Source organism: Anguilla anguilla, chromosome 2 (assembly GCF_013347855.1).
Source record: "Anguilla anguilla isolate fAngAng1 chromosome 2, fAngAng1.pri, whole genome shotgun sequence".
Lineage (NCBI taxonomy): Eukaryota > Metazoa > Chordata > Actinopteri > Anguilliformes > Anguillidae > Anguilla > Anguilla anguilla.
The window spans coordinates 36275039-36301298 of record NC_049202.1 but is presented as its reverse complement, the minus strand read 5'-3'; the positions used below and the strand labels follow the sequence as shown (position 1 = coordinate 36301298).

The 26260-nt window shown below is 44.6% G+C and overlaps 1 protein-coding gene across 1 annotated transcript; it reads right to left on the bottom strand.

Moving 5' to 3' along the window:
- Nucleotides 1–3996: 3996 nt before the first annotated feature.
- Nucleotides 3997–25163, bottom strand: cavin1a (caveolae associated protein 1a). Its single transcript, XM_035405175.1, has 2 exons — nt 24367–25163; nt 3997–5031 (listed from the first exon to the last, which is right to left on the bottom strand). Exons 1-2 carry the CDS (start codon nt 24832–24834, stop codon nt 4252–4254), a joined length of 1248 nt encoding a protein of 415 aa, XP_035261066.1. The 5' UTR covers nt 24835–25163; the 3' UTR covers nt 3997–4251.
- Between the last annotated feature and the right edge of the window lie 1097 nt (nt 25164–26260).

Here is a 26260-nt window from a genome sequence, read left to right as displayed (position 1 = left end):
GTCTATCGCTTCAATCTTTGAATCTTTTATATTCAAACCCCTATCTGTGTTGTCTAACTACTGTACATTTACAAGAACTTTAACTTCTGCTAAAATTTTAAAGCCTAATGTCCTGTAAATGGTTGCATATTTAAATATTGGCTCTGCAAATATGACAACTCGTGTTACAGACATATGGCTCGTGGAGTATCTGCCGATGTCATGTTTTCCCCTCTGTCACATCCAACAACACGAAAATTCCTGTCATCTTAAAATGTCACAGAAGATGATTTTTAGAGATAGGCCGAAAGGCTGAATGTGAATCAGGTTGCTTTTATTGAGATATTAGTGGTTAGGCAATGTGGCATTATATGATACAGAAAGCAAATGGCATTGTTTGGGCTACATTACATACAGTATAAGCACATAACACTTAAAATATGTGGTCAGTGTGGATGGATTTTGTACACCCTCTGTATTTCCCCAAAGGGCTCTATGAATCACAAATATATGACATTTCCTTTTTGTTTGTTGTGGCTGCAGATAGTTTATATAAAGAAATGTGCACAAACAAAAATGGAATAGCCCACTGTTGTGAAATCAACAGCATTGAACAGACAGGACAAAGGGAATGAGCTATGTCCCAATCACAGCAAGAACCCTTCTCTTACCATGTACAGCTGAAGGGAGGCATCATAAACCAGATTATGTGCAGTTACTATGTCAATATTAACTCAAATAAGGCTATTATAACAAAGATGGTTGTTTTTTGAGATAATACAACCAGGCTCAAAAAAAAAAAGTCAATAAAGTTTTCATCCTCAGAGATGCACCCCTATATTTGTTGGATTGGTCAAGCTTTAAAGGGGAAGTTCACTAAAAAATAAAATAAAGCTTACATTTCCACTTACCTGGAGTGTTCTCTATGTGTCTGTAAATATGGAGGTTTATTCAGGTTGAAGATTCAGTCACATATTATGGTTTCATGTTGCCAGGTCTTCCATGAATGGTGGATAGACAGGGAACATGTTAATCTTTACATATTTACATCAATCTTGAGCAGATTGTGTACTGTAAAACTCTATGTTGCTACTATTGCTCTACTGTAAAAGCAGTGAAAAAAGCTTTTGCTGTTATTAAAGTGAATTGATGCTGCATTGCTATATATAGCAGTGATTCACAAGTACACATACAAGTGTATGCCTAAAAATTTAAACGATAAAAAAATGCAACAAAGTGATTTGCCGTTCTATTGTGATAGCATTTTATTTGCGGTAACTTCAGTAATACGCAAAGCCTTTGCCTCTTTGCTTTTTGGAGGCATCGATATACTTCTGCCCTCACAAGCCCTCTCTGCTTCCTCCAGAATCTGCAGCAATCCCTTTGTTGTCCCCACCTTTAGATCTTCAGTCTCTCTGCCTCGCTGACAATATTACATCACTTAAACTGGATCACACCCCATAAACATATCTTTCTACCCAACAACTTATCTAGGGCTAACATGGGAGTTAGGGAGAAACTTAGATAACCCTCATTCCTCTCACCATGTATTTGTTGTTTTCCCACAAGGTGTGAATCTTGCATGACCAACTTCCTCTTTGGCACTGACCACAGCTTGGGAGGGGAGCTGGATCGTCCACTCTTTCTCTCTGTAACATGTGAGCTGAGTGAAACGGTCCTCATGCTGTATATAAGCTTCACACTATTTGTTTGTGACTGTCCTTCTTCTGGAAGCCCTTGTTTGGGGGACACTGTGCTGTTGGAGATGCCTTCTTTACAATCAGACATTAAACCAAGGTGCTGACGCACTGCGGTCATTAAAGACCCCATGACTCTTTTCGCAAAAAGTAGGGGGTTTCCCCAGTGTCCTGGCTAAATTCCCAACCTGGTACTCTCAAACTTGCCACCTAATCATCCCCTGATTTAATTGGCTAAAAATGTTCTCTCCCTCTCCACATTAACTAATTTGTGGTGAGTGTTCTGGCGCAAAATGGCTGCTGTGCATCACCCAGGTGGGAGCTACACATTGGTTGTGGCTGAGGTGAGTTCCCACTCATTACTGTAAAGCACTTTGAGCGTTCAGAAAAGTGCTATATAAATGCAATGATTCATTCTATACAGCTCCAACGTGCCTCCTGTGTGATGTAAATGGAGCTGCTCTGCACAGCCCAAACCTGCTTCAACGAACCAACACACCTTGTTTGACAGGCCAAGAAACACCTTTTTCATATCGAGTGATGCCATGACGTAATCTTTGGCAGTTTCCCGCAACTCAAACGCACAATATTAGACTGCACAATCATTATATTCTTCTCTGTGGCATTGTGTGTTGAACATCAAATAATGTGTTTAACGGTCGCCCTATACATAAGGTATTATAAACGTCTTTCCAATATGCAATTACACCAGAAAAGCCAAGGCTGAAAGCAGAGGTATTGAGTCATAACCATCATGCTGTTTTTATAAAGATGACCATGCGTGAGACCTTCTATTGTCATGCCCTTAAGATATCAAAAGTACACAGTAACCAACTGATCTGGAAGAATTCACTTCTGGCAGTAGAAAAGTGGAAACATTATATATAATGTGAACTGTGTGTGTCTGTGTGTGTGCGTGTGTGTGTTTGGGATTGCGTGCGTGTGCACGTATAAGCGTGTGTGTGTATGTTCAGATCTTCTAAACTGTGAAACAGATGAGGTTTTGAAACTGTGCAGACGCATGCATATATTTACAACAAAACAAGTGAGAAATCACAAATCTAATTTCTGTCTTTTTCAATAAATCTTAGCAATGTCTTAAGAAAAAAGACATTAACTGACAACAGCCTCAATAACTTTGTGTTTTTCGTAAATTCAGACCGATATTCTTTCTCAAACTGCCATTTATGACTCACAAATGTTTTAACATTAAAGAAAGAATCTTTCCAGGAGATTTCGATTCCCAAAATGTCTCATGGTTATTATTCTAAACAGTTGTGGCATCAGTCTGATGCAACAATGGCCTCCTGTTCACATGAAAAAATCTCTTTATTCTGCTTATTACACTTTATAGCATGTCCAGCATTCAGTTAATGCACACCATTGGGAATGCATCGCTGTGATTGGTTCATTAGCTTTGTCATTGATCCTTCATTTTTTAAAAGTGTACATTCATTTGTTTAGTTGTTATTTTTTTAGTGAGAAACACTGCATAGACATACATATGACCATTGATTATCTTTCTGGAAGCTTATATGTATGTAATGTACATTTGAACTTTTGAAATCTGGGAATATCTCGAAGATTGTGAAGTCATTCTTGTGATCCCTTATAAATCAGTTTCTCTGAAACTGAACAAAACCAAAACTAGCACAAATTGCTTTTTTGTGTGTACAGAGTGGCACCAAGGTTGAATCACATTGGATTCTGGCTTAAAAATTCAATTTGTAGTTATGCTGGATGCTTTTTGTTTTTTATGAAGAGAAAATATATCTGTCATCTATATCATCCATTGTGTCTTTATGTTTCCAACTGCATATGTTCCAAATTCTCTGCTCGTATTTATTCATTTTCATTTAGCTGGCTGGGATTCTATATGCAATTAAGGCTCCCAGTCAGAGGTTTACTTCAAGCATTTTGAAGTTATGTCATGCTTAGAGATATAGCCCTCATATATTTATGTAATTGCCAAAAAAAAAAAATATATATATATATGATACCTTCACAACCGGGGTAATCTGATCCCAAAAAGGAAAAAGAAAGACTGATGTATAAAAACAATTAACCAGGGAAATCTCAAATCTGGCCCTTGAGGCCATTTGTACTGCTGGTTTTCATTCTTCCCCTCTAATCAGGACTGATTCAAAACTGGGACACCAGGTGAGTTAAATCTCTTGGCATCAATTAACTATTGGGTAGAAAAGAAAACGAGCGGTACTACTGGCCTCAAGGGCCAGATTTGAGTATCCCTGCAATAAACCATAAGAGTGTTTAATGTCTTTGAAAAAAGAAGCTTAAAAGAAGAGATAAAATCAACAGAGAGAATAATAATTTGGGAGTGTATTTTTCTTTGATCCTCTGTGGGACTCAGTTTGAACTGAACTTAGGATTCATATTCATAGACTGTTACAACATAAATGGAGAAAAAGAGTTTTCACTCTACTGACTGTGAAAAGAAGCCTCGCCCCAACCTGAATCTGTCCTTTGTTCGTATTTATGATGTTGCCTGACATCCCTCCCACCTTACCCATGCACATGCCCCCTCCCCCGCACCTCTAACCCCTCCCGGGCTGCACTAGTCGCTGTCTCTGTCGTGGTCCTGCTCGACCAGCACCAGCTCAGAGTCCTCGGCCATCTCCAGCAGGGCCTGCATCTCTGGGCTGTCCTCCGTCAGCATCTCTGCTGACTCCCCGGCCTCCTCTACCTCCTCCTCCCCAGCCACCTCCACCATTTCTGTGCCCTGCACCTCCACCTCCCCATCCCGGATCTTCTTCACGTGGAAGGTGAAGGGTGGCACTTTGTAGACGGCTGTCTTGGAGCGGGCGTAGACGGTGTGGTCAGGGGTGAAGGACTTTTTCACCTTGTCCCTGGAGGACTTGAGCTTTTCTCTGCGTTCTGGGTTGACGGACATGCGGGTGCCCAGCTTGCCCATTTTCTTCTCAATGTTTAGCCGGGTCTTCTCCAGGTTCTCTTTAGTCTTCAGCTTGGTCTTCTCCAGATTCTCCTTGGTCTTCTGCCGCGTCTTCTCTAGGTTCTCCTTGGTCTTTTGTCGGGTCTTTTCCAGGTTCTCTTTGGTCTTCTGTTTGGTCTTTTCCATCTTCTCCTTGGAAAAGGCCTTCTTGATGTTGTCCACTCGCTGCATGCTGCTGCGTTTGAAGTGCTCAATGCGCTCGGCCCTCGATGGCTCGATGGTCTCCTCGATGTCCACCTCCTCATCAGAGGAGAGGTTAATGTTGGCCTTCTCTGTATCCTCCTCATCCTCCTCCTTCAGCTCCGGTTCCCCCTCACCCTCCACAGCCTCTGAGACCTTCATGGACTTGGACACAGACACCTTTGAGGGAAGCTTCACTTCGTCCTATAGACACAAAAGAGAGAAAAACAGATGCCGTTATGATCAAGTTAAATTAAAGTTGATCTACTATTCATTATCAAGCCCAGCAACAATTTCTGAGGTCTTTAGTAAATACCAGAGGTATTTGTGTGTGTGTGTACTATGTGTATGCGTTATTTCAGAATAATTTCATTATTAGAAAATACTCATGGAAATGAATACCTTGCCAAAAGAAAAAAAAACATTCATATGCTGAGGACTATGATTAATAATTTACATGGAAGAAGGAGTTCTCCTTCTGGCTTTCCTTTATTTAGACCTTGCTACACTTGTAAAGAATGTCATGCATATCGTCAGTGGAAGGCGCCCTCTTGTGGACACTTCCACACAATTACACTCAAGGACTGTCTTGAAAGGGAAGATAATCCATTTTGTTTATTGAAATTATTACAATAAATAACTGTATATCTACAGTATTTGCAGTTGAAAACAATGTTCCTTACACAAGAATTGTTTTCAGAATCAAGATAACTTTCATGCATACAAAACCATATCTGAAGGATTTATCTGCTACATCACAATATGCATTGAACTATTTATCTGCATTATTAATTAGTGGACACAATCTTCATTGTGGTTTGGATCAAACATATATGGTGCAGTTGACATTTCTCTTTCTAAACCTGCCCAAAGTGTCATTATGATGAATGAACTGATAGAGCATACAATGCAAGAACAAGAACTTTTTTGCAAAACAAACACAACATTAGCGTACAAAAGTCAATACTGTTATGCTGACTTGAATGTACTATTGTGCTGGAGCCTTGGACCTGTTGGACTAGGAAGCTCTATCTCACATGGGTTCGACAGCATGAAAGAATGACAGACAGCTCCCTGGGAATGTTTTTGTGGTTACATTTGGTTTAAAAATGAAAGTTTTCTAGCCAACAAGACAGAGCCAGGCTACATCTGGGTAAACCTGAGCAATCGGAGTTGACCTCGTCTATTTATGTCATTGTCTCAGCTTAAATTTCTGCCTCTATACATCTGGCTTTTGCTCACTGAGCTAGCATTAAGGTGTAATAAAGTGCCATTGATTTGTACGTGTGTGTGTGTGTGTATATGTGTGTGTGCGTGTGTGTGCGAGATTGATGTCTTGTAAAATTATCATGAAAGGCCCTGAAATCAGCATTAGGCAGTCTGGGACGGGATGGATCATCACTGTGTGTTTAGGGTCAAATTAGTAACAGATAAAAAAATGTGTTTTATGATCAATTGAAAATATGATTGAGTGTGTATAATCTGCAGTACCATGAACCATGTCTGGCCATCTTATGTTTCAGCTAGTCAGCTATTGTTGCGCAGCACATAGATAAAGCTGATCATTGCTGTTTCCATTTTCGCTTTCATCATGGACAAATACAGTTATTTTAAAAGTTATCTCATTGCTCATTTGGAATTCTGATATGCTATATAATTCATATAAAAGGCGGTAAATGTGCATTTTGATCCAAGAACTGAATTTATGGCACAAATAGACTACTTTGCAGGCAATTCGGTGTGTTTGTGCACCATCAGTAGTTGAAACTGATATATACACAAGTTTTCCAGTGACAACAAGGGATCCATAATTATTATCAGCTTTGCAAGGCTCCAGTGTTATAAACACCAGAAGACTGCATAGTCTCTCTCACAAAGAACATGCAACATTTTCTCACAGAATACTATTCATTCCCATTCTCATCAGCTGGGAATAATTTTTTTGCATTTATTTATTTAAAAAAAAAAAACCTGGAGCACCCAACCTGGAGCATGTCCAAATCCCAACCTAATTTGGAATTTCTAAGTGCCGGAAATTGCAGCCACGTTCATGCTCGCACCCCACTTGGGACAGTGTGGACAGCCGGTGTTCTGCTCCGAAACGTAGTGTTGCCAGCCTGCTTCTTTTCAAACTGCAGATTATAGCTATGATCGACCAGCAGGGGTCGCTAGAAAGCAATGAAATGTGAACCCGAAACTGAATAAATCCTCCCACGCCCTGGGCGACGCAATTACCAATTGCACGCCACACTATGGAGCTACTGGCCACAGTCAGCACTGGCAGCCTCAGTTCCATGGAGACCACAGTGTGGTGCCTTAACCCAGTAAGCCACTTAGCAGCTCCCAGCAGGGCATCATTACTGGTGTTAATGTCATTAATTGTTTTTGATTGTGTCATTTACGTACTGAATTTAACTGGGTGGATTACTGAGATCATCTTTACTTCCATAGTGAGGCATTTACATGCATTGCTCTTTTCTCAAGTGACAGAAAATAATTTTTTGGGATGCAAATTTGATATAATGTGGTGCACACACCCAAAAATATCTGAATGAAAAACACATTAATAAAACCTGTTCAGTTCTTCCTTTCCCAAGTGAAAAGGCTTGTCAATCCCCCAGTTTAACCCAGTGCTATCAGTAGACCTCGCCCATACGTAGGAAAAATGTCTGTAAATTTGAATGTAATGCTGTCAACTCATCTCATCTCCAAAGTGTGCCTAGGCCACCCAAAGCATCCTGATGCCCACGCTATGCCCTTGGACAGCTTGCCTCTTCTCTTGGGTCAGCCCAACCTTCCATGGCCCTGTCCCTCCATTTCTCCATCCCCCTCCTTCCTCCTCTCAGGTCGGTACTTTTTCCACCCTCCCACCTCCCCTTGCCAAGAAATTAGCTAACTTTTACCGTCCAGGCTCCTTAATGGATCCCAGGTCTCCTCTGGTTTGCCAAAAACAATCAAAGGCCTCTATTTATACTGCCTTAATGGCTCCATTGTTCAGCGTTTCTGCTCCTGATAACAACGCCCATCATGCACTTCATCCCCCCTGCCCTCTGCCCGGCGTGCAGGAGCGGGGAAGCCCATGGACCCTTTGACTGACAGGCGCTCGCCCTGGGCAGGAACTCCGTGAATGCCCCGGGGCTGACACGAGGAAACCCACACCTTGCATCTCTCAGCTGGCTGGTCGTGCAGGTAGTGCGCTCCCTGCCAATTCTTATCGGACTCCACGGGAGCGCCGCACGGAAAACTTGCGTTTTGTTATCGTATCCCGGGCCCCGCCCTTTCCTCCCGCGGCCCCGTCCCTCGTTCCGTGCATTCCAGGAGTGGAAGCCCCGTTCTGTCCCGTGCCTGCCGAGGGCGGCTGTACACAATGCGCTTGCTTGTTTGTGGAAACGACACATTTTTTCCACCATCCTGAGACACTGAGTCACCGTTCCTCCGTATCCACCCCCCCCCCCCCCCCCCCGAGTCCCAAGCCCATATTATGCATTGTTCCCCAAGAAAACAGGAACACCCAAATGCATAATTAAACCAAAAAAGGCAGCAAATGGGGATACGAGTCCGGGGTACGCGTTGAATTGGCTAGCTGTTTTCCATTGTCATTTTTACAAAGGTAGCACCTTTAATCGTTGAAAACAATCTGTTTCCACTCCTTTGAGAATAAATTGAAAAAAAGCAAGTTCACAGGGAAGGAGAGAAGAACCAAATGACCCTCCACAGTGTGTGCGCATTGGTGTGCATATGAGCCTGTGCATGTATGAGTGTGCATATGTGTGTGTGTGTGCGTGTACATATGCATGTATATCAGTGTGAGTGTGATTATGCGGGTGCGTGTTTGCACGTAGGTGCGAAAGAGTGTGTATGCCTGTGTGTGTGTGTGTGTGTTTCTGTGTGCACGCTTTTACACGCATGTGTGTGTTCTGTGTGTGTTATCAAAGGTGGGGGCAGGGGGTTGTGTAAACTCTGCCTTGAGAGATCTGACTGGGCTTTTCACACAAATCCAGCTCAAACAATTTCCTCATACTGCAGCTGCCCAAACATCACTCATGCACTGAGCTGGTCACGCAGCACAGAACTCCCGCAGTGCGGGAAGGAGAACTCTGTTATTCTTTTTCATCTGATAATAAATGTGCAGCATGGGACCTATTCTCTATCAACTTGAAGGTAGGGAGCAAGCACAACAGGGGTAGCGCTAGTAGGAGATAGCGCTAACTGGGAGAGGCGCTGGAATGGGGTGAGCCCTATGACTGACTGTTTATGATTACACTGTCTTCACTGTCCTCGCAAATTACAATGAATACTGATCTTGGGGAATTTTTAACATTATATTGTAATATATTGTAATATTATTATATTGACCGGGGACACAAGGGAGATGAGCATTTATTTTGATGAAGTAGGATTGATATCGAAGACCAAAAATCAGTGATCATCTCAATGACTCACAAAATCTCTCACAGGAAGAAATCAGAGGTTTTACAGAGGGGGGGGGGGGGGGGGGGGGGGGGGTTGTGTTGGCGGATATCAATCTAGCTTTATACAACTCCATCCAGCCCACTTCAGTTAAAGAGTACTTTTAAAAAAATATTTCTTCAGCAGAACTCATTATTCACTATGCATTTCTATAGATAAATATTTACTGAGGCAGTTTAGCGCATATTTATTGCTGTTTCCTAGCCCTTGGGTGCCACAGCAAAGTTCCACCTGGGGTCCCAGCCTGAAATGCTATGACAGAATTTATCTAAACATTACTCTACACAGTTGCTTTGGGCCTGAGTGAGAAGAGTGCTGCAGTTATATAACTCAAATGGCTGCAGAGGCAGGAAAATGGAAAAGACCGGGCACGGAATGGAATCCCGCAGGATATTACATGTTCGGCATGTTCACCGCTGCTTAACCGGCTGGGATCCTTTCCCCCCTCGCTACTGTTGCAGTCATTGTTTGCGGAGACGAAGGGTGGGCCGGAAAGGGAACTCCTGAGTGGACGACAAAGATATTAGCGCTGTAGGCAGGGAAGGTCTCGCAGAAGGGAAGCCAGGCAGCCAGAGACAGGAAATGCCCCGGTGGACAACAAATCCAACTTTCCGCTCTTTCTGTAGTCGAGTGGCTACAGTGCAGGTACTTGTAAAGAGGGAAATCCTTTGATACAGCTGTGATGAAGGTCAGTTTCAACAGCTTGCATGGAGTCAAACAGAGTGTCACGCCTCCTAGTGTCACACTAGCTCTGAACCATAGACAAGACTTGAACTAAAATACCCTTCCTTAAACCATGTACATTTGTACTAACAGATTTCCACTTCAGGGTTCCAAACAGGCAACATAAATATTTTTATGATAAGTTCTGTTACACCACTCTGCAAAGCTGGCTGTACTGCTGTACGTTCGAAGTTTGTTATAATTTTATTACATTTTGGAGCACTACAGTACCGTTTAATATAAACAAATACAATAATGTATTACTGAGACTATGTATAAAAAGGGCTGTAATTCCTACACAAGTCGATATGGATGTAAACACATGCAAATTACTGCGGTTTAAGAGCGGCTGACAGCTGACAGTTAATCTCTTATTCATAGTTTCATTTCAAATCCAATGTTCTGGAGTACAGAGCCAAAACGACAAAAATTGTGTCGCTGTCCAGATACTTTGGACCGCACTGTGTATAGCACCACACCAAAACATGAATAGAGGTTCTTGCTGTGAGTCTACTGTTTTGCAACTTGAGCATACATGGTAGCATAAATGAATGTGGAGCATTAAATCATTCCTCTCCAGGAGCTAAATCATCCCTTTCCAGAAGCAGAGGCTTGTTCTGCCTCCAGGCATTCTGCAGCCCTGTGGAAGTCACAGTAAAAAAGGGCTGCCTTTCCTTATCTGGTGCTTTGTGTCGTTCGGGCCTGTGGGGGTCACAGTGTCTGTTTATTTCGGGTCCGCCTTCCCTCCTCCAGTCCAAATTCCATCCACACTTCCCTGGCCACCTTCCACCATCACATTCCGCTCTCCCCTTCGGCAACAGATACTGTACACACAGCTCGTGGTTGCCCTTGGTAACAACTAAGGTATTAAAAAAGCACCAGGCGGAATGAGGCAAGGGCAGCAGCCATGTTAGCACTGCCGCCTCCTCTTGTTTCTCACACGGGAGAATTCAGCTCGTCTGGCGGCAAGTTCCCACGCACATGACGGCAGTTTCCCACGCACTACGTCCCATGAATGAATAGTACATCAGATGAGAAGGACAGTCCTGAAACTGAGCTCCGATCTACTCGCACAACAATGGAGTGCATTTATACAGCCTTTGCCTTCCATTCATCGACTCAAGCAGATTTTCAGTCATTTGCACACTCCACAATTTTGAGCCAGCACACTCATCACACACAGGGAGAGAGAAAGGTTTATGGTGGGTGATCTATCTAAGCCAAAGGGAGTCTGTTGAATGATTCCACATCACTGCCACATGTCATATGTTCATTGGCCACCACTTCCAGGAGTAGCCTCAATTTCCTCCTCGATGTCATCATATTGGTGAGGGTTACAGGGAGGCGTGGCTACTGACCTCCGAAGCATGCCACTTCTAACCAGCGCAGCCCCTCTCTGCAGCATATCTGGAATGACCCCTTCCGGTCCTTAACTGTGTCAAACATGGCGCACCAGGCAAAATTTATCACCCGGAATAAAACGAACTGTTTAAAACAATGAAAGCCAAGTTTGCTCAACCCATTAACAATGTTATAAATTACTGCTCTGTAACGGTGTGAACATTTTCCTCAAGAAAAGGGGGCCAAAACCTACAGAGCATGTTCTTCATCAGCGCCCCGAGTGAAAAAACAGAACAGCCAGTTGTGTAAATCACTGATATCGAATCCTGCTGCCGCTTCTCCAGCTGCCATGCGGAAACCCCCAGGTCCGCCGCTATTGTTTGCTCGGGAGACACGTCTGCCCACTCGCCGTGTTTTTAATCTGCGCTCAAAAGACCATTATGTAAATGACAAATACAAGCGTGAGGAGGGAAAGGGCCTGGCTGGCCGGTGGAAACTCCGCCGCCGTGCAGCGCACTCTGGGGCAGACAGAGGGAAGGCAAATAAAGAAACAGGAGCTGCAATCAGCACAGGATACACCCCGCTCATCCTGAGAGCCTGTATCCTCACTGCCCTGCTGATCGCATTGCCACTGGGAGGAAACGATGCCACAGAACTGTCACCTATCCGTGCCATGTTAACAGATTAACAGACAATGACAGATGACCAAATGAGAGGAATCTGCAGGGTTTCTCCGCTGTGCCAGTGGAAAAGGTGGGTTTTGGTGTTGGGAGATGGCTGCCATGTGCCTGTTTTCGGGTTCCTCTCTCCTTCACTCCTACCTCTGTCACAGAGAGAGGAGCTTGAGTTTGGAACCACGGCTCGCAGAACGAACTGGCGACTTGTGTGGTGTTTACAGTGCATGGTTACTGTATCTGAACACAGCCCCTCACTATGTGTATCTGTGTGTGTGTACAGTACTGAGGCCAGCCAGTTTCTGTCAGAACAGCACACCACTGAGACACCACTGGAAAGCACCAAATAAGGGAATATATGAAGGAAAATGCCGATAGTGTTTAAAGAATCAAACACAGCCACGTTATTACATCATAATAATGAATACTCATGTATTATATTACACAAAAATCTGAAATAGACTGCTATACACTGTACTATACTTAATTATAACTATACTCAGTCTAGTATAGTTAGTATTAATGTATACAATGATAGGTAAGAGTGTAACAGCATATTATTAAGATGGTAGTTATTAAGAGGTGAATTATTGGATGGCTAAGTCAAACATTATCTACAATAAAAAAAACATTTCCAGATAAACCAATGATTTAATGCAAGCATGTTGATAGTTTATAGTTCCAGTTACTCAGGACAAATCCCAACAAGCTTTACTCCAAATAATCAGGTCTATATATTTCACTGTATTTGAAAAAGGCAGGGTAAAAATGAAATTGTTAAGAGAGTAGAGTGTGGTTGCCAGTTCAGCCTTCTCAAGGCTAGATGAGTAAGAGAAAAAGTATCCACCACAACCACTCTAAATCCAGTACTGCAGTGCTTTGCTTTTTATGGAGCCTTTTTAATCAAGAAATTGTGGCTTTGGTTGCTTTTTGGTCTCATTCCTCCACACAGACATTGGCAGTGGATTATTCTAAACGAGTACACTGTTGCTAAGACAAACTAGATCCCCCCTCCTTCATCGTGCACTCCCACTCCTAAGCCAACCACTGAAGCAACTCTCTCTTTCCCAATCAAAATCTTTCAGAATCCCACATTACTTTATAATAGACACTCCTTCCAATATTTTTTGAGAAACTAAGTAACAGTCATATAATGCCTCCTTTTGCCCAAACAATTTGTTACACTAAGCACATCTTGGGACAGTAACTTGTGTCCCATGACATATTGTAATCAAGCCCATCTGGTCAGCTTTGGCACAGTGAAAAGGTCAGACTGTTAATCCAACTTTAATAGTGTTTATATACATTCATAAGGGATCAAATGCATTCAATCACTGTAGATTCAACACTTTACTGAGTAGCTTTAACAATTTGAACTACCAGTAATTAATCTAAAATGCCTTCTTCTGTATAATGATAACAACATACTGGTTCACAGACTTGCAACGACAGTAGGACAGAAAGTAAGAAAGTTTCAGAAACGGGCTCCAACAGGAGCCTGTCAAATGAGAATATGGTTGCATGAACTGACAGACATCATGATACATGCTTCCCAGTTATTCTAATTACAACATCCTCTCCCAAATTAGTGGGTGAGGATATTGTAGCTACAACTTAATTGCAGGAATTAAGGTACTGGTCAGTAGTAGTCTTGCAAGCCAGGATTTTTTTCGTGTGGCTATAACACCTGGCCATCATAAAAGAGTGCTGTTTTTGATGACACACTCCAGTCTAATGTGACTTCTTTAGAACAAATGAGTGTTCAGACAGTAACGCCCTTTAAAAATATTTATTGAACTCCCCGATTCGGAAATAAACTCCTTCGTCAGAGCATAGGTAATGTGACTTATGTCATGTGAGCTAACATGTTTTGCTCTAACTGAGGCCCAGAGCCAAAACACCAAAACACCAAAGCAAGAGTGTACAGAGAACTGGTACTATTGTGTTGACTACTGCGCCACTGTGTGGACTATACAACAGCCAATTCTATCCAAAGCTGGTGCTGCTGGTGAGCCAAAAACAATGGAGAAAGCTTGGTCATCTGAGAGTGGGACTGGCCACAGGACACTGGCTGTGTTTCACCCCTCTGCTGCCCAGTTAGAAAGTATTCAGCCGTGATGAGTAACTTGGAGCTCACTTAGAGTGCACAGTGAAATGGTTAGTGTTAAATCAACACTTACAGTGTACATATGGTCCCTATTGGACTCAACCCAGAACATGTCACTGTGCAGGACAGATCCATTCACTAAGGACATTCACCCAGTGTGGTGGGACATTGTGATGAGTAACTTGGAACTCACTTAGAGCGCACAGTGAAATGGTTAGTGTTAAATCAACTCTTACAGTGTACATATGGTCCCTATTGGACTCCATAAGAGTTCAATCATCCCTGAACATTTTACTGTGCAGGACAGACCCATTCACTAAGAACATTTACCCAGTGTGGCGGGACATTGTTGGGTCCCTGTCATTGTATTCTTTAGGAATTTGGCCGCTCAGACCAGGGGCTAGCAGCTGCTTTCAGCTGGCCTGTGCACTGTGCGGTCAGCAAAACTTTGCCAAGCATTTTCAATGGACATGTGATGTTTCTCTGTCACCCATGCAAATATCCAACTGGTATTCATTACATCATTAGGATTATTGTTGTTATTACAAGCTTTCAATGTGAATATTGCAATTATGCAATTAATGGTTAGTGGCTGCTAGCAATGGTGGCACTGGAGATTTAATATAAACTCTTTTGACCTATGGTGGAAACTTGTCATATTTTTCTTTATGGTTGCAAAATGTGAGGAGAAAAATTTCTTTAATGTGTGACTCTTCAAAAGCACTCACACAATAAATTTGTTTTTATGGAACCCTAGAACACTTTTGAGCTTGTAGATTTCGGTGTCCACAGATTTCAGTGGGTTATCCATGGAAATTTCCGGTTGCTAAGCTAAGCAGTGCATCACGGGACACCCACAACGTCAGACTGGCGTAGGACATAAGGTGGTAGTGTTTGACGTGGTGAGGGAACAGAGCCTGGGGTTCCCCTGAAACACGCCATGGAAGATTTCCACTGAGCTTCAGCAAACCTCCTCATTAGTCTCATGTGTGGAGCTCATTCACAGCTGTCTGCGTACTGAGGAATCCCCGAGAACACTGTCTCCCTGTTCCTCGGCAAGGCCCCACCCTGTGGTTACACAATATCCATGCTGGAGCCTGAAAAGGGGGGGTTTTCCACTAAAAATTACACAGGGAATCCTCATGACTTATCATTTGATACTGGCAGAGAGTGAGGCATGGAAACGTAAACAAGCACTATTGTGTTTAACTTTTATTTTCGTCGTTCTCCTAGCCTGACCTCCACTTCGTTTCAGACAAAACGTTTGTAAAATAATGGCCCTCTCAAAGCCAGGCTGGTGCTTCTGTGTGGACACAGTCCACAAGCAAAGGGTGGCATCCACATGACACAGGAGGAAAGGCCAAACAAAGTGGACTCAGCTGTGCCATGTGCGGAAAAGAGCAGAATTGAGCGAGAGCAAAATGAGAAACCTTCATGTGTTCTAGCACTGAGCTTGGCTATTAAACACACCCTGGCGCTTTGTCAACAGACCAGAACCGGATAGAAATGTATAGGCTCTGAGCTTGGTACCCACAGAATGCCATGCTCAGCCCCTCCCTGAAAAAATGGCGTCTCTCAGCTACAGTGGGGTGAGGGGACAAACACAGTACACGGAGTGCAGAACTGGAGCTCCCGAGCAAGAAGCATGGGAAATACTTTGAGAGGGGCGTGCTAATGACTCCATGGGGCCAGCTGCTCTTTTTTTCCCTGTAATCATGGGTCTGGGAGAAAGCGCTGTTTTAAGTTACGGGATGCCGGGGCCACCTCAGGGGAGTGCTTCCCCCTCTCCCACAACCCACGGCCCTGTTGTTTGGACACCTCATTCGACCTTCGCCTTCGAACCCCATGCCAGGCTCTGGGGACAACATGATGATGTCAGAGAGATACTTCGCCTCGACCCGAGCTGCTGCTGCCACAGGGAGACGGGACTCTTAACAGATTGCGGCAAATGGACGACCCACCCAGACTGCGGGTTCATCTCTATTTCAACACATCATTCCAAGTTTAATCTGGTTTATAGTTCACTCTGTCTGGTGCTACAAGACAGAGCTTGTCACTGTGAAAACTTGCTTGTTTTTGTAGACGGGAGATGGATGCATTTCTGAAAATGATGTCACTAAATAAATGTATACACTTACCCGCTTTTCTTCCCAGGTATAATGCATACCTTGTAAAACAATTAGGATTATGCCCAGCCATGCCAGTTAGACACAGCTGGTTGAAATGAGAGACTGATTTATGAAAAACTCCATACAGTTTCAATCTATCAATGTGAGGTATAAACTTCTGCACAACCCCCACACCCCAGCTTGACAATCTGACTGCAGCTGCATCCCAATGTGCCTGAGTTCTTAACACTAATTCTCCCCATATACTATAACTATAACATGACAACCTACAATCTGTTGCTTATTAAATGCATTCTGAGAAATTGCTTTAGATGAATTTAACACTTCATTCTTAATCTTTAAAAATTATTTGTTGCTGTCCAGTGTTCATGTTATGGAATTATTTATATTGAAAATTGATATTTCATACTATTGAAACTAGTGAAATCTAATATTTTGCTCATAAAAAAAGTATTTTCAAAATTGTTGAATGAATTCATTTTTGCATATTCACATTTTAAAATTACATTAGCTGCCATGCTTATTTCAATTTTTACAGGTTTGTTTGACCTTGATTATGAATCCGCTGTAATCTGGTCCCACTGATGTTGGTTATGTGGGAGTTGTAATAAAAAAGCATTAAGCAAAAAGTTTACTCTTAGCATACCGAGTACAGGATGTACAGTCAGGACCGATAGTTTACATGTTTGTTTGGAATGCATTCCTAGTTGCTATGGCATTGTGGTTGTGCTCTTTCCAAAAATAAGAGGGAGTTCTGTAGCTTTTGCATGGAGATTTATAGCCTCAGACTATGCTGGGATAGCCTTTTCTATAGCTCCGCTCAGTGGCTTTTCATTCACCAGTTTACTGGACACCGAAGAATTCCAGCTGTTCAAAAAGTCCACGTTAGTAGAGATGATGAGACTTCACATTCCAGCAGTTCTAAATAATTCGATATTGGCGGATGGTTAAAAAATAATATTTTATGCACTGATTAATTCATCCATCTGAAAATGATACTGAACATCACTGTGCTCCAAAATGATTTACAGTCTTCCACAAAACACTAAATAATAGCTGCTGGAAGGACTGAACGTATCAAAGCCATCTATCTTTGTTTATACAGTTTTGTGTTTGACCGACGTTCCTGTTGTGTAACAGGCACCTTTTCTCTGTGGCCCCAGGCGATGTCTGAATGGAAATATTGAGGCACTGTGCCTCTATTGTTCTCTGTTTTTGTACGGTCTTTAGACCTGGGGATGTGCTTCATGCTCAAAACACTCCTCCATTCTCCTTTTTCAAAGTACACCTCATCCCTGGCATGTCAGGGTGTACAGCAAAGCTGGCCAACAGCAGCTCCTAGATCGCTTACACCTGGGTAAGAAGGTAGCATGCCAGCCCCCCCCCCCCACCCCCCAGTATTTTGTTGAGAATTTTTAATCAGAAGCACCCATTGACCACCCACATGTTATTTCATATTGGCGATCCTTCTTCCCTGACACCGCATTCGCAACACATCATCACCGTCTATTAATATCCACTTTCCCATCAAACAAACATTAATAATTCTTCTTAATTATTTTCACAGTCATGCCACATATGGTCTCCAATCGCTGGCTCAGCTGCAGGTTTTTCATCCGCTTGATAGGTTGGAGTGGGTTTCATCCATATTCATCACTTGTGATCTGACTGAACCTACCCACTCACCAGGTAGTATTTTGATTGAACATCTGTGCGACTGTGTATAAATTGCATTCTGTACAGATGAATTTATCATGTCTGAAACCTGCTTCCTCCGTCTGCATCACACAAGCAAGTTAGAACTCATTAAACCATACCAAGTACATCAAGTTCCTGTGGCAGACCCAGTTAAAATGCCACTGGCTCTGCAGATACCTGGAACTGCAATTTGTTTTATAGACGCAAACATACACCCTGCACATGCGAAGTCTTGTTGCAAGTCAAGCTACAATTGGATGTTTAAATTCAGCCCCTCTGGCTGCTATGGAATACAGCAGCCACCCTAGACTTCACGTCAGACCCACTATTTACAACCAGTGGACAGTTCTAGTTTTTAGGACCTTATGCACAGGTTGGGCGTGGCCCCCTGACTGTGGGTGCCCACAGTGAAACACAGAGAAACTGAGAGAGAGAGAAAGCGTGTGTTTGCACGTTCTTTCAGTGGAATGTGAATGCATGCCTGTTGTTCCCCCAATGGCAAGCCTGGCTGACAGCATCATAAGGCACAGCACACTTGGGTTTATCTTGGCCTTTATAAATCACGCCGTCCTCTCTCTGCTTGTGGCCATTGACTCTGCAAGCCCGAGGAGAAGAAAACAAGGTGGGCTGGTGCACTTGCAGCACACGACAGCAGGGAGAGATGAGAAGGATCAGCTAACGGGCACGGAGGGCTATAATGTGCGAGCGTGCAAAACGGCACGAGGAGCGGGTGCTGTTTTTCAAGGAAGGCCTGAGAAGACGTGCCTCAACACACATTTTACAGAGCCCTGTCTGCACAACAACCGGCGGAAATTCACCCTGCCAGAACCAACCTGAAGTATGTAATAAGAAACACTGTGGAGAGCAGTGATCTCATAACTTCCAGCTTGTAATAAAAGCTATTAGTAGGTACCTTCAGATCCCTGTGCACGATGGAAAGGCTTACAGGATATAATTTCATCCCTCCCTTTATCTCCGAAAGTGGCCCCCTTGTGAGACACGACTAGGTCCTCACTGTTCTGGAGTCGATGTCCTGTTTTTCCCTCCCGTGGGGACCTCTGGCAGAGACTGACAGGAGGGAGTGAAAAAAAACCCTTTTGCAGCGAGGACACAGAATTATTTATGGCTCTGCAAAGAGATAGATACACACACGTGCGCGCACACGCACACATAGCAGTATAAATATATATATACACGTGCAAACACACACATGCACACACACACACACACATACTGAGGTGACTGTGATGGTTGGACAGATTTGCTGCCTGATTCTACTCTGATGTGTTTTGAGTTGAAATAAAGTAGAATCAGCTTCTGCGAGTGCTAAAAAGGTCAATAAAAATATTCCCATAGGAAATGTATACACAATTCACAGATACAATGTTTTGATGTGTGCTGTGTTTGCCAGACAGAACTGCACATTGTGTCACTGTGTGTATTGAACTTTTCTGACTTACCAAAAACGAGAAAGCAAATATTGAAGAACATTGCTCAGTTTAACTTGAAAAGTCGCAGATCACCATCAAAATAAGATAGGATATGTTACTGCTACGCTTGACGCAAGAAGACAGTGCTTGTTATGGCGACTGGCTCCAAACATGGTCACCACACAGCAACACATTACTGAGTGACTGTAAGCTGAAAACACTCACTGATTTTGGGAGAGGGCCTCATCAAATGAGAGGAACCAATCAGGAAAAAATGACTCCCAGAGCTTTTCCGTTGCAAAATCAAGCAAGTATTTGGGACTTCCTATTTTTAGAGCTCATGTTCCCTTTTCCCCTCTTTGGTGCAAGCCCAGTTGTTTTTTTTTCTTCCCATTTCTCTGACAAGCCCTCCCTGGATATGTGGTGTGAGGCCCTTGAGCTGATTTCACATGCTTGCCAGGAGAGAAACCCCGACATGTCCACTTGAGTAACTTGAGTAATGGGGGTTACGCAAATCGGCTATAAAAAGGATTTTTGAGTGAAAAAAAAGAGTTTCAGCAACTCCTGCCCTATATGGTCTTGCAGAAAGAAAATACTGGATATGATGAAGAACACTAAAACAATCACATCTGGCAGTGATGAATGACGTGCAAGAATAAGACTACCAGTTATTTAGGAAGGGGATCTTATGCCCACATATTTTAGTGAAGAAAATGGCACCAGAGTACATGCCCCTCCCTTAAAGAGCAACATTCTTACAATGCCCTTATTTGGAGATTGTTGCAAGCCCCAGCTGCATGTAGATGCTTCTGAAATGATAGTTATGGCTAAGAATCTATCGTGGAAACTCATGGAGTTAATGCGATTCTGGTAATTTATTTTAGTAAGTAAAGCGATAAGGTGAAAGTAATTACCCTGGGCCCCTTGCTTTCCTAAGCCCCTTGGCAACCATGCTGACGTGCAATGATGAAATGTTTAACCTGTTTAGACATTGCTGTCCAGTGCCTGGTCCAAGTGCAGGGGGGGGGGACCAAAGGGGAATGAGGCTGAGATTTGGACAGGGGTGGGAGTGCAGGGCGGAGATGCCAAGGGGATGAATCAGCCCGCTAACTTGGCACAGCCGTTTATCAAAAACGCCCGCTTCCCCGGGGCGCTCTGTGCAAGGAGGACGGTCTCTGCTTTCCCCAAACAAGCTCCCCGCAGCACGCGGACATTCCTGACTGACTGGACTGGGAGATGAGTGACTGCGAGCAAAGGCTCAGGCGGGTGCCGTGGGTACGGCCATGGGCGCGTGCCACCTAGGTCAGAGTCGAGGCCCGGGCCGGCGGCCGTGACCGAGCAGACCGGTGGCCCCAGCCGGAGGGCGTGGCTCGCTCCGATGTCATGCCAGCTGGGAAAATCTGCCACTTCTGAGACTGACATGGGAAGGGGAGGGCACAGCCGCTCCCGTTTCAGCAGCGGAAAATGCACGTGACCTTTGACTGAGGAGGAGCTCAGCACGAGGGAGGCTTTCATTTTTACTTTCCCCAGAGGAGGAGAGGGGAAAGGGGGATGGACCACACCTGTTGCGGCCTGGGGCTCCGGAGGACAGGCAGCGGTGAACGTCGGGTCAACAGCCACTTGCGGGCGAAGACAAACAGGCTGTGCTTGCTCTATTACAAAGCCCACCAGCTGTGACCACGGCCTACTGAAAAGCAACCCCCCCCCCCCCCAGCTGAACGGTCCATACAGTACGTGCTGAGGGACGGGACGACATGGAAACACAATGCAGCTCTCCGCTGTGACTCATTCTTTTGGTCTCAACCAAGAAGGCATGCCACAGAGACGGCCACGGTTCTCCTTTGTGAGTCACGCTTTTGATCTCCTCTGGGGAGGGCAATCCAGCTGCTCCGGGAGAGGGGGGGGGGGGGGTTTGCCTGCATTTGGGTGTCTCGCTGAGTCGCTGCGTGGAGCCATCTTTGCTCTGCGTGTTCAGTTGCAAAACGTTCCCTTCTGTGAATTTGCGAGTTGGAAGCGGGTTGCTGTTCTGGAGCATTATGTCGTAAACAGCATAGCGTAGACGCCTGTGGAAAATGTTGGCACATGCAGAGCAACCCTAACCCCAACTCCCCGGCTGTCATGCTTCACCCCAATTGGCTCTTCACTTCGTCCCTCGACCCATGTCACAGACAGGGTCATCCCCGCAGTTGCAGACAGAGTGAACCACGTCCATCCCTGCCCCGCCCTGCCCCGCCCTGCTCTGCCCCACCCTATCTCACCACACGGACAATCGAAACCTGACTCTGAGCCACTGTGATCCACACTCACTCCTCCAGTGTAATTTAACCTGACACCATGCGGGCATGGGACAAAAATAGAATGGGTCTGTGGGCCCTGCAGAGTGGAGGTGGCAGTTTGGTTTACCAGGCTGAAACTGCAACTTTCACTTGGTTCACGTGCTGCATGAATGCGTTGGGTGGGAACCAACACCCATGCCGCATTAGAGAGGCGCTGAGCAGGCCAACGTGTACATGACAAAAAGTCTAAAGATACACCTAAATTAATTTTCATAAAGATTTAACCAGCGTAGCAGCGCCACACATTTCATAAATAAATAAGCTCATCTGAGCAAAGAATGTCAGCCCTTCTCTGCGTGCCGTGACAGCCCTCCGAGGGCTGTTCCCTTTTTTGATTAGGATTAAGGCTCTGTGGTTGGGTTACATGGAGGCAGGAGCTCTGAAAAGCCTCCGAGCTACTTAAAACATCCACTCATCATGTAGCAGCGCTGCATGAGGCATGATCATGAGCAGCTCACAGAACGGCAGTTACACAATCCGCACAATGTAAATGGAACTCCTCGCTCGCCGGCAGCGATTTTGTTAGAATTCGGCCTTGGATTCCCGGGAAAGTGCACACCATAGACACACCATGGCATAGCTCCTCTGTAGTAATGAAGATGGCGCACAAAAGAAAAGGCGAAATCTTGCTTGCCCTTGGTAATTCAGGGATAGCATTGAGAAAAGCTTGGTTCGGGTTGGATTTCTGTGAAATGCCCCGGTGTAATCTATGAGCCCTTATTGACGTTCCAGAGAAGCCATGCATATGAGCTTGCATAAGCATGTTGGTCCCAGAACACACCAGCAGAAATTCAGTGTCCTGCCAAACTCTCAGTAGGAAAACAGAACGCCAGAGAATCAGAAAAGAACTGTGCTGTCGATATATTCAGCCGGGCTGAACTGTTTTTATTGACTTTGAAGTTAAGTGAGAGAAAAATTATTTAAGAAAACTCAGAAGAACACTGCATTCTTTCTTCCCCTTTCAAAGGTTTCATCTGCTAGGCATGAACAGCCATGGGCTGCCAGCTTATCTCGGAGGGCATTAGAGTGGAGATGAGCCTGAGTGTGAGTGTGGAGCTTCTGGGAGACAGTGGCTGGACCGCCTGCACAGCCCCCCTCCCGCCGCCCCATGCCTGTCCTGGCTGCAGGCATGGATGGATGTTGGAGGACTGCAGAAAACTTTCCTGTGAGCCAGGGTGGAAACTCTGAATGTCTCCCACCACCGCACAAGCTGCAAGCTATTAGACATTACAGCATGCAGTGCTAAAAAAAGCACAGGCTCTGGAGCCATAACTACAGAGCGTCTTTTCAAACCAAACGTCTGCCGTTTCTTTCCCCACTCCTGCTCTCTGTGCCACCGCCAACCCCACCTGAACCCACTTTTAAAGAAGCAATCTGCCATTCTCATGGTATTTTCCACCATTTTCCAAGACTGACTCACAAATGGATTCCTTATGGCATTCACTGAGCCACATGTACAGAGATCTGGCGTTAGCTTTCAATTCATTCACCACAATGAGCAGCTCACACACCCTAAATATGACGCCCCTCTTCCATAATAGATCCGAGCCAATGAAGTTCAACAGCGTCAAATGCAGGCAGACAGAACACTCAAAAAATGTCAGCCTTAAAGAGAGACAGATCATGTGAGTTATGGAATTCATTAAAGAAGAAATTACTCCAAAGCCTTGGAATCAACACCATTATCCATGATATAAAATAAATCAAATCATTTGATTTAAATCATAATTTGAACTGAAAATTAGGATTTCTTAGAATGGGTGTCAGTGAGCATGAGCTTCATTATGAACATTAACGGCAAGCTGTTTGAGGGATTGGACCCCTAGGAATTGTCCGTTCCTTGCCCAATCTTGTGAGCATGTCTACCGTCACTGAAATAATTTGTTTCTGGCTTCATTACTGATGGCATAGTGGTAGTATATATCATATGGTTGTCATCACGGCTTCATGATCAGTTATTGAGCTGTGCCTTATTTAAACCATTGGTTTTACACAGCACTGATGTGAATGGCCAGGGATACTGGTTTCTCTATTAATCTACTGTGGCAGGACTCAGTGGTCCCTGATTTCCTCTGCCAGACTGAACCCTGCCACATCCACACACCCGTATAAACCACTGATAGCTATTTACACACAACATTTTCACATAAGAAATGCCTCATTATCAATGAACACCTGCAATTTCAGCTTCACCATCAAACACATAAGAGCTTGTTCTTTGACATGCAAATGAACAATGGAGAGTTTAAACAAATCAACTGAGACGCTTGACGATGTGTACACTGTGCAGAGCTCTATCCCAGTGGGAGCTGTGAGGGGCGTCAGACGCTGCCACATGGATACATGTGTCAGTCCTGCTGTCCACATCAGCAACGCAGAGTAACTCAAGTGTGGAGTGACATTCCATCACTACAGACTGCACAGGACACTGCAGAGCACAGAACAGAGGAACCAAGATGTCCCTATCTGAAGCCCTCTAAAAACTGATTCACAATGCCAAATGCAGGAAAAAAAAATTCAATAGACCATAGTGAAATGGCAGTCACATTGAACCCCCCCGCCAGCCCCCGCCCACCTCCCACAAGCCACACCTTAAACCCCGCACCCCACCCAAACAGCCATTCTCCTGACCTGGTATATCATGACTTTGAAGTTACGCCTCTTGAGAAGCTCGTTCTCGTTGCTCTCCAGCTTCTTGATCTGGCCAGCCTGCTTCTCCAAGTTGGTGCGGACCGTCTTGACGTTGACGCTGACCTTGCGCACCTTCTCCAGCATCTTGTTGACGGAGTTGGAGGTGGTGGTGTGGCTCTTGGAGAGCTTGGTCAGCTCGCTCTGGATGCCCGTCACCGAGCGCTCCATGTCCTGCTGCCTCGCCTCCAACCCGGTCTGGGTCTGCCGGATTTGGTCCACAGCGCCGATGATCTTGTCCAGCAGGGCCAGCACCATCACCCCGTTCACCTGCCCGTCGCTCTTCTCCTCCTTCTCCTCTCCCGCCCCTGTCGCCTCGTCTTCATCGTCCGACGGTGCTAGCGCCACCTCCTCGTTGTCTGACACCTCGGCCAAGGCCACCGGCTCCATCTGCAAGCTTGAATCTTCCATGGCTGTCAATGGCTTGTTGAAAATTGGGAAATAATAATCACACAAGACAGCACTTAAGGGCACACGAGGTCCAAATCCAACTTCTGTTTTTTCCCTCAAAGAACTTTTTCTCTGCCTTCTCACCCAATTCCCTCTCTTTTCTCCCTTCGAGCCTTCTTTATTTTTCTCCCCTCTTCTTTCTCTCCTTCTCTTGCACTCTCCTTCTCTTTCTTCTTCAGCCCTGGGTAGCTGGCCAGCGGACGGGAGTGGACACCTCTGACAGCAATAGACTGCACGCCTGGACTCAAATGCCACAGCTCCCCGTGAAACCGTCCAGTCAAACTAGCCTGCTGCTCTTCCTTTCCACACCCCTTCACACTGCTCCTCCCTTTCCCCTCCCAGCCTGAGGTTGTGTCCGCCCACCAGTATAAAAGGCCCTGGCCCTAGCCACCTCCCTGGCTGGTCCTGGAGGGCCAGCCCCCTCAGCAGAATGGTTGGAATAGTTAGAGTAGAGCTGTGGAGCGGTCTTCACATGCAAGCACAGGCACAGCTAGGAGAGGAATGTAAAGCCAGAGCTCCAATCATTTTTTCCAAAGTTCCCCCCCCCCCATCCTTTCAGGACATTTTAAATTAAAGCAAGGGAGAGGTTGCAGGGAAGTTAACTGTTTCTGTTATAACACTGGCCAGTGGTTAACTGAAATGCTAATGTAGATGTGGCAAAGACAGAACTGATTTTGACTGTGACTAAAAAAAAAAAATGGTTTCATCAAAGTACTGGGATGGGCAAATCACATAGAGGGAGAGAGGGAGGAAGAGAGAGAAGGATAGAAAGAGAGACTAGGTAGAGCTGAATTGTTTGGATGTTGTCCAGTAACACCCCCCCCCCCCCCCACTCCATTGTTTTGCAAGAACAAAGGAAAGGATTATTTTCAGAGGCATCCTGGCATCTGGTCAACAAGCACAGATTAATAAAGACTTATCCTGGGTGACCCACCCTGACATATATACTCACACACAGGTCAGCCTACAAATAACTGGAATACAACTCATAGTGAGCAACGAGTTCTCTAAATCTACAAAAATCACACAAAATATATATTTATCAAAAACTGCTGTCAGGCAGTTTTTGATGAATATTGTACCCACTTTTTCCATTGTTGTCTGAACAAACTGTACTACAGCATCGAGACAAAGACAACACTGAGGTCAAATGTTGGCCTCAGCTCCCCAGTGCATTTGTCTCAAACAGAAATCTGTAATGCCATGTGCAGCGTGCTCCATAATGTTTGGGACAAAGACTTTTTTTTCTTGATTTGGCTTGTGGTACTCCTCTCTTCTAGATTTGTAATCAACATGTGGCTGAAGTGCAGATTCTTAGCTTTTATTAAAGGGTATGTTTATACATTTTTGGTTTCACCATGTAGAAATTACAGCACTTTTTATACAT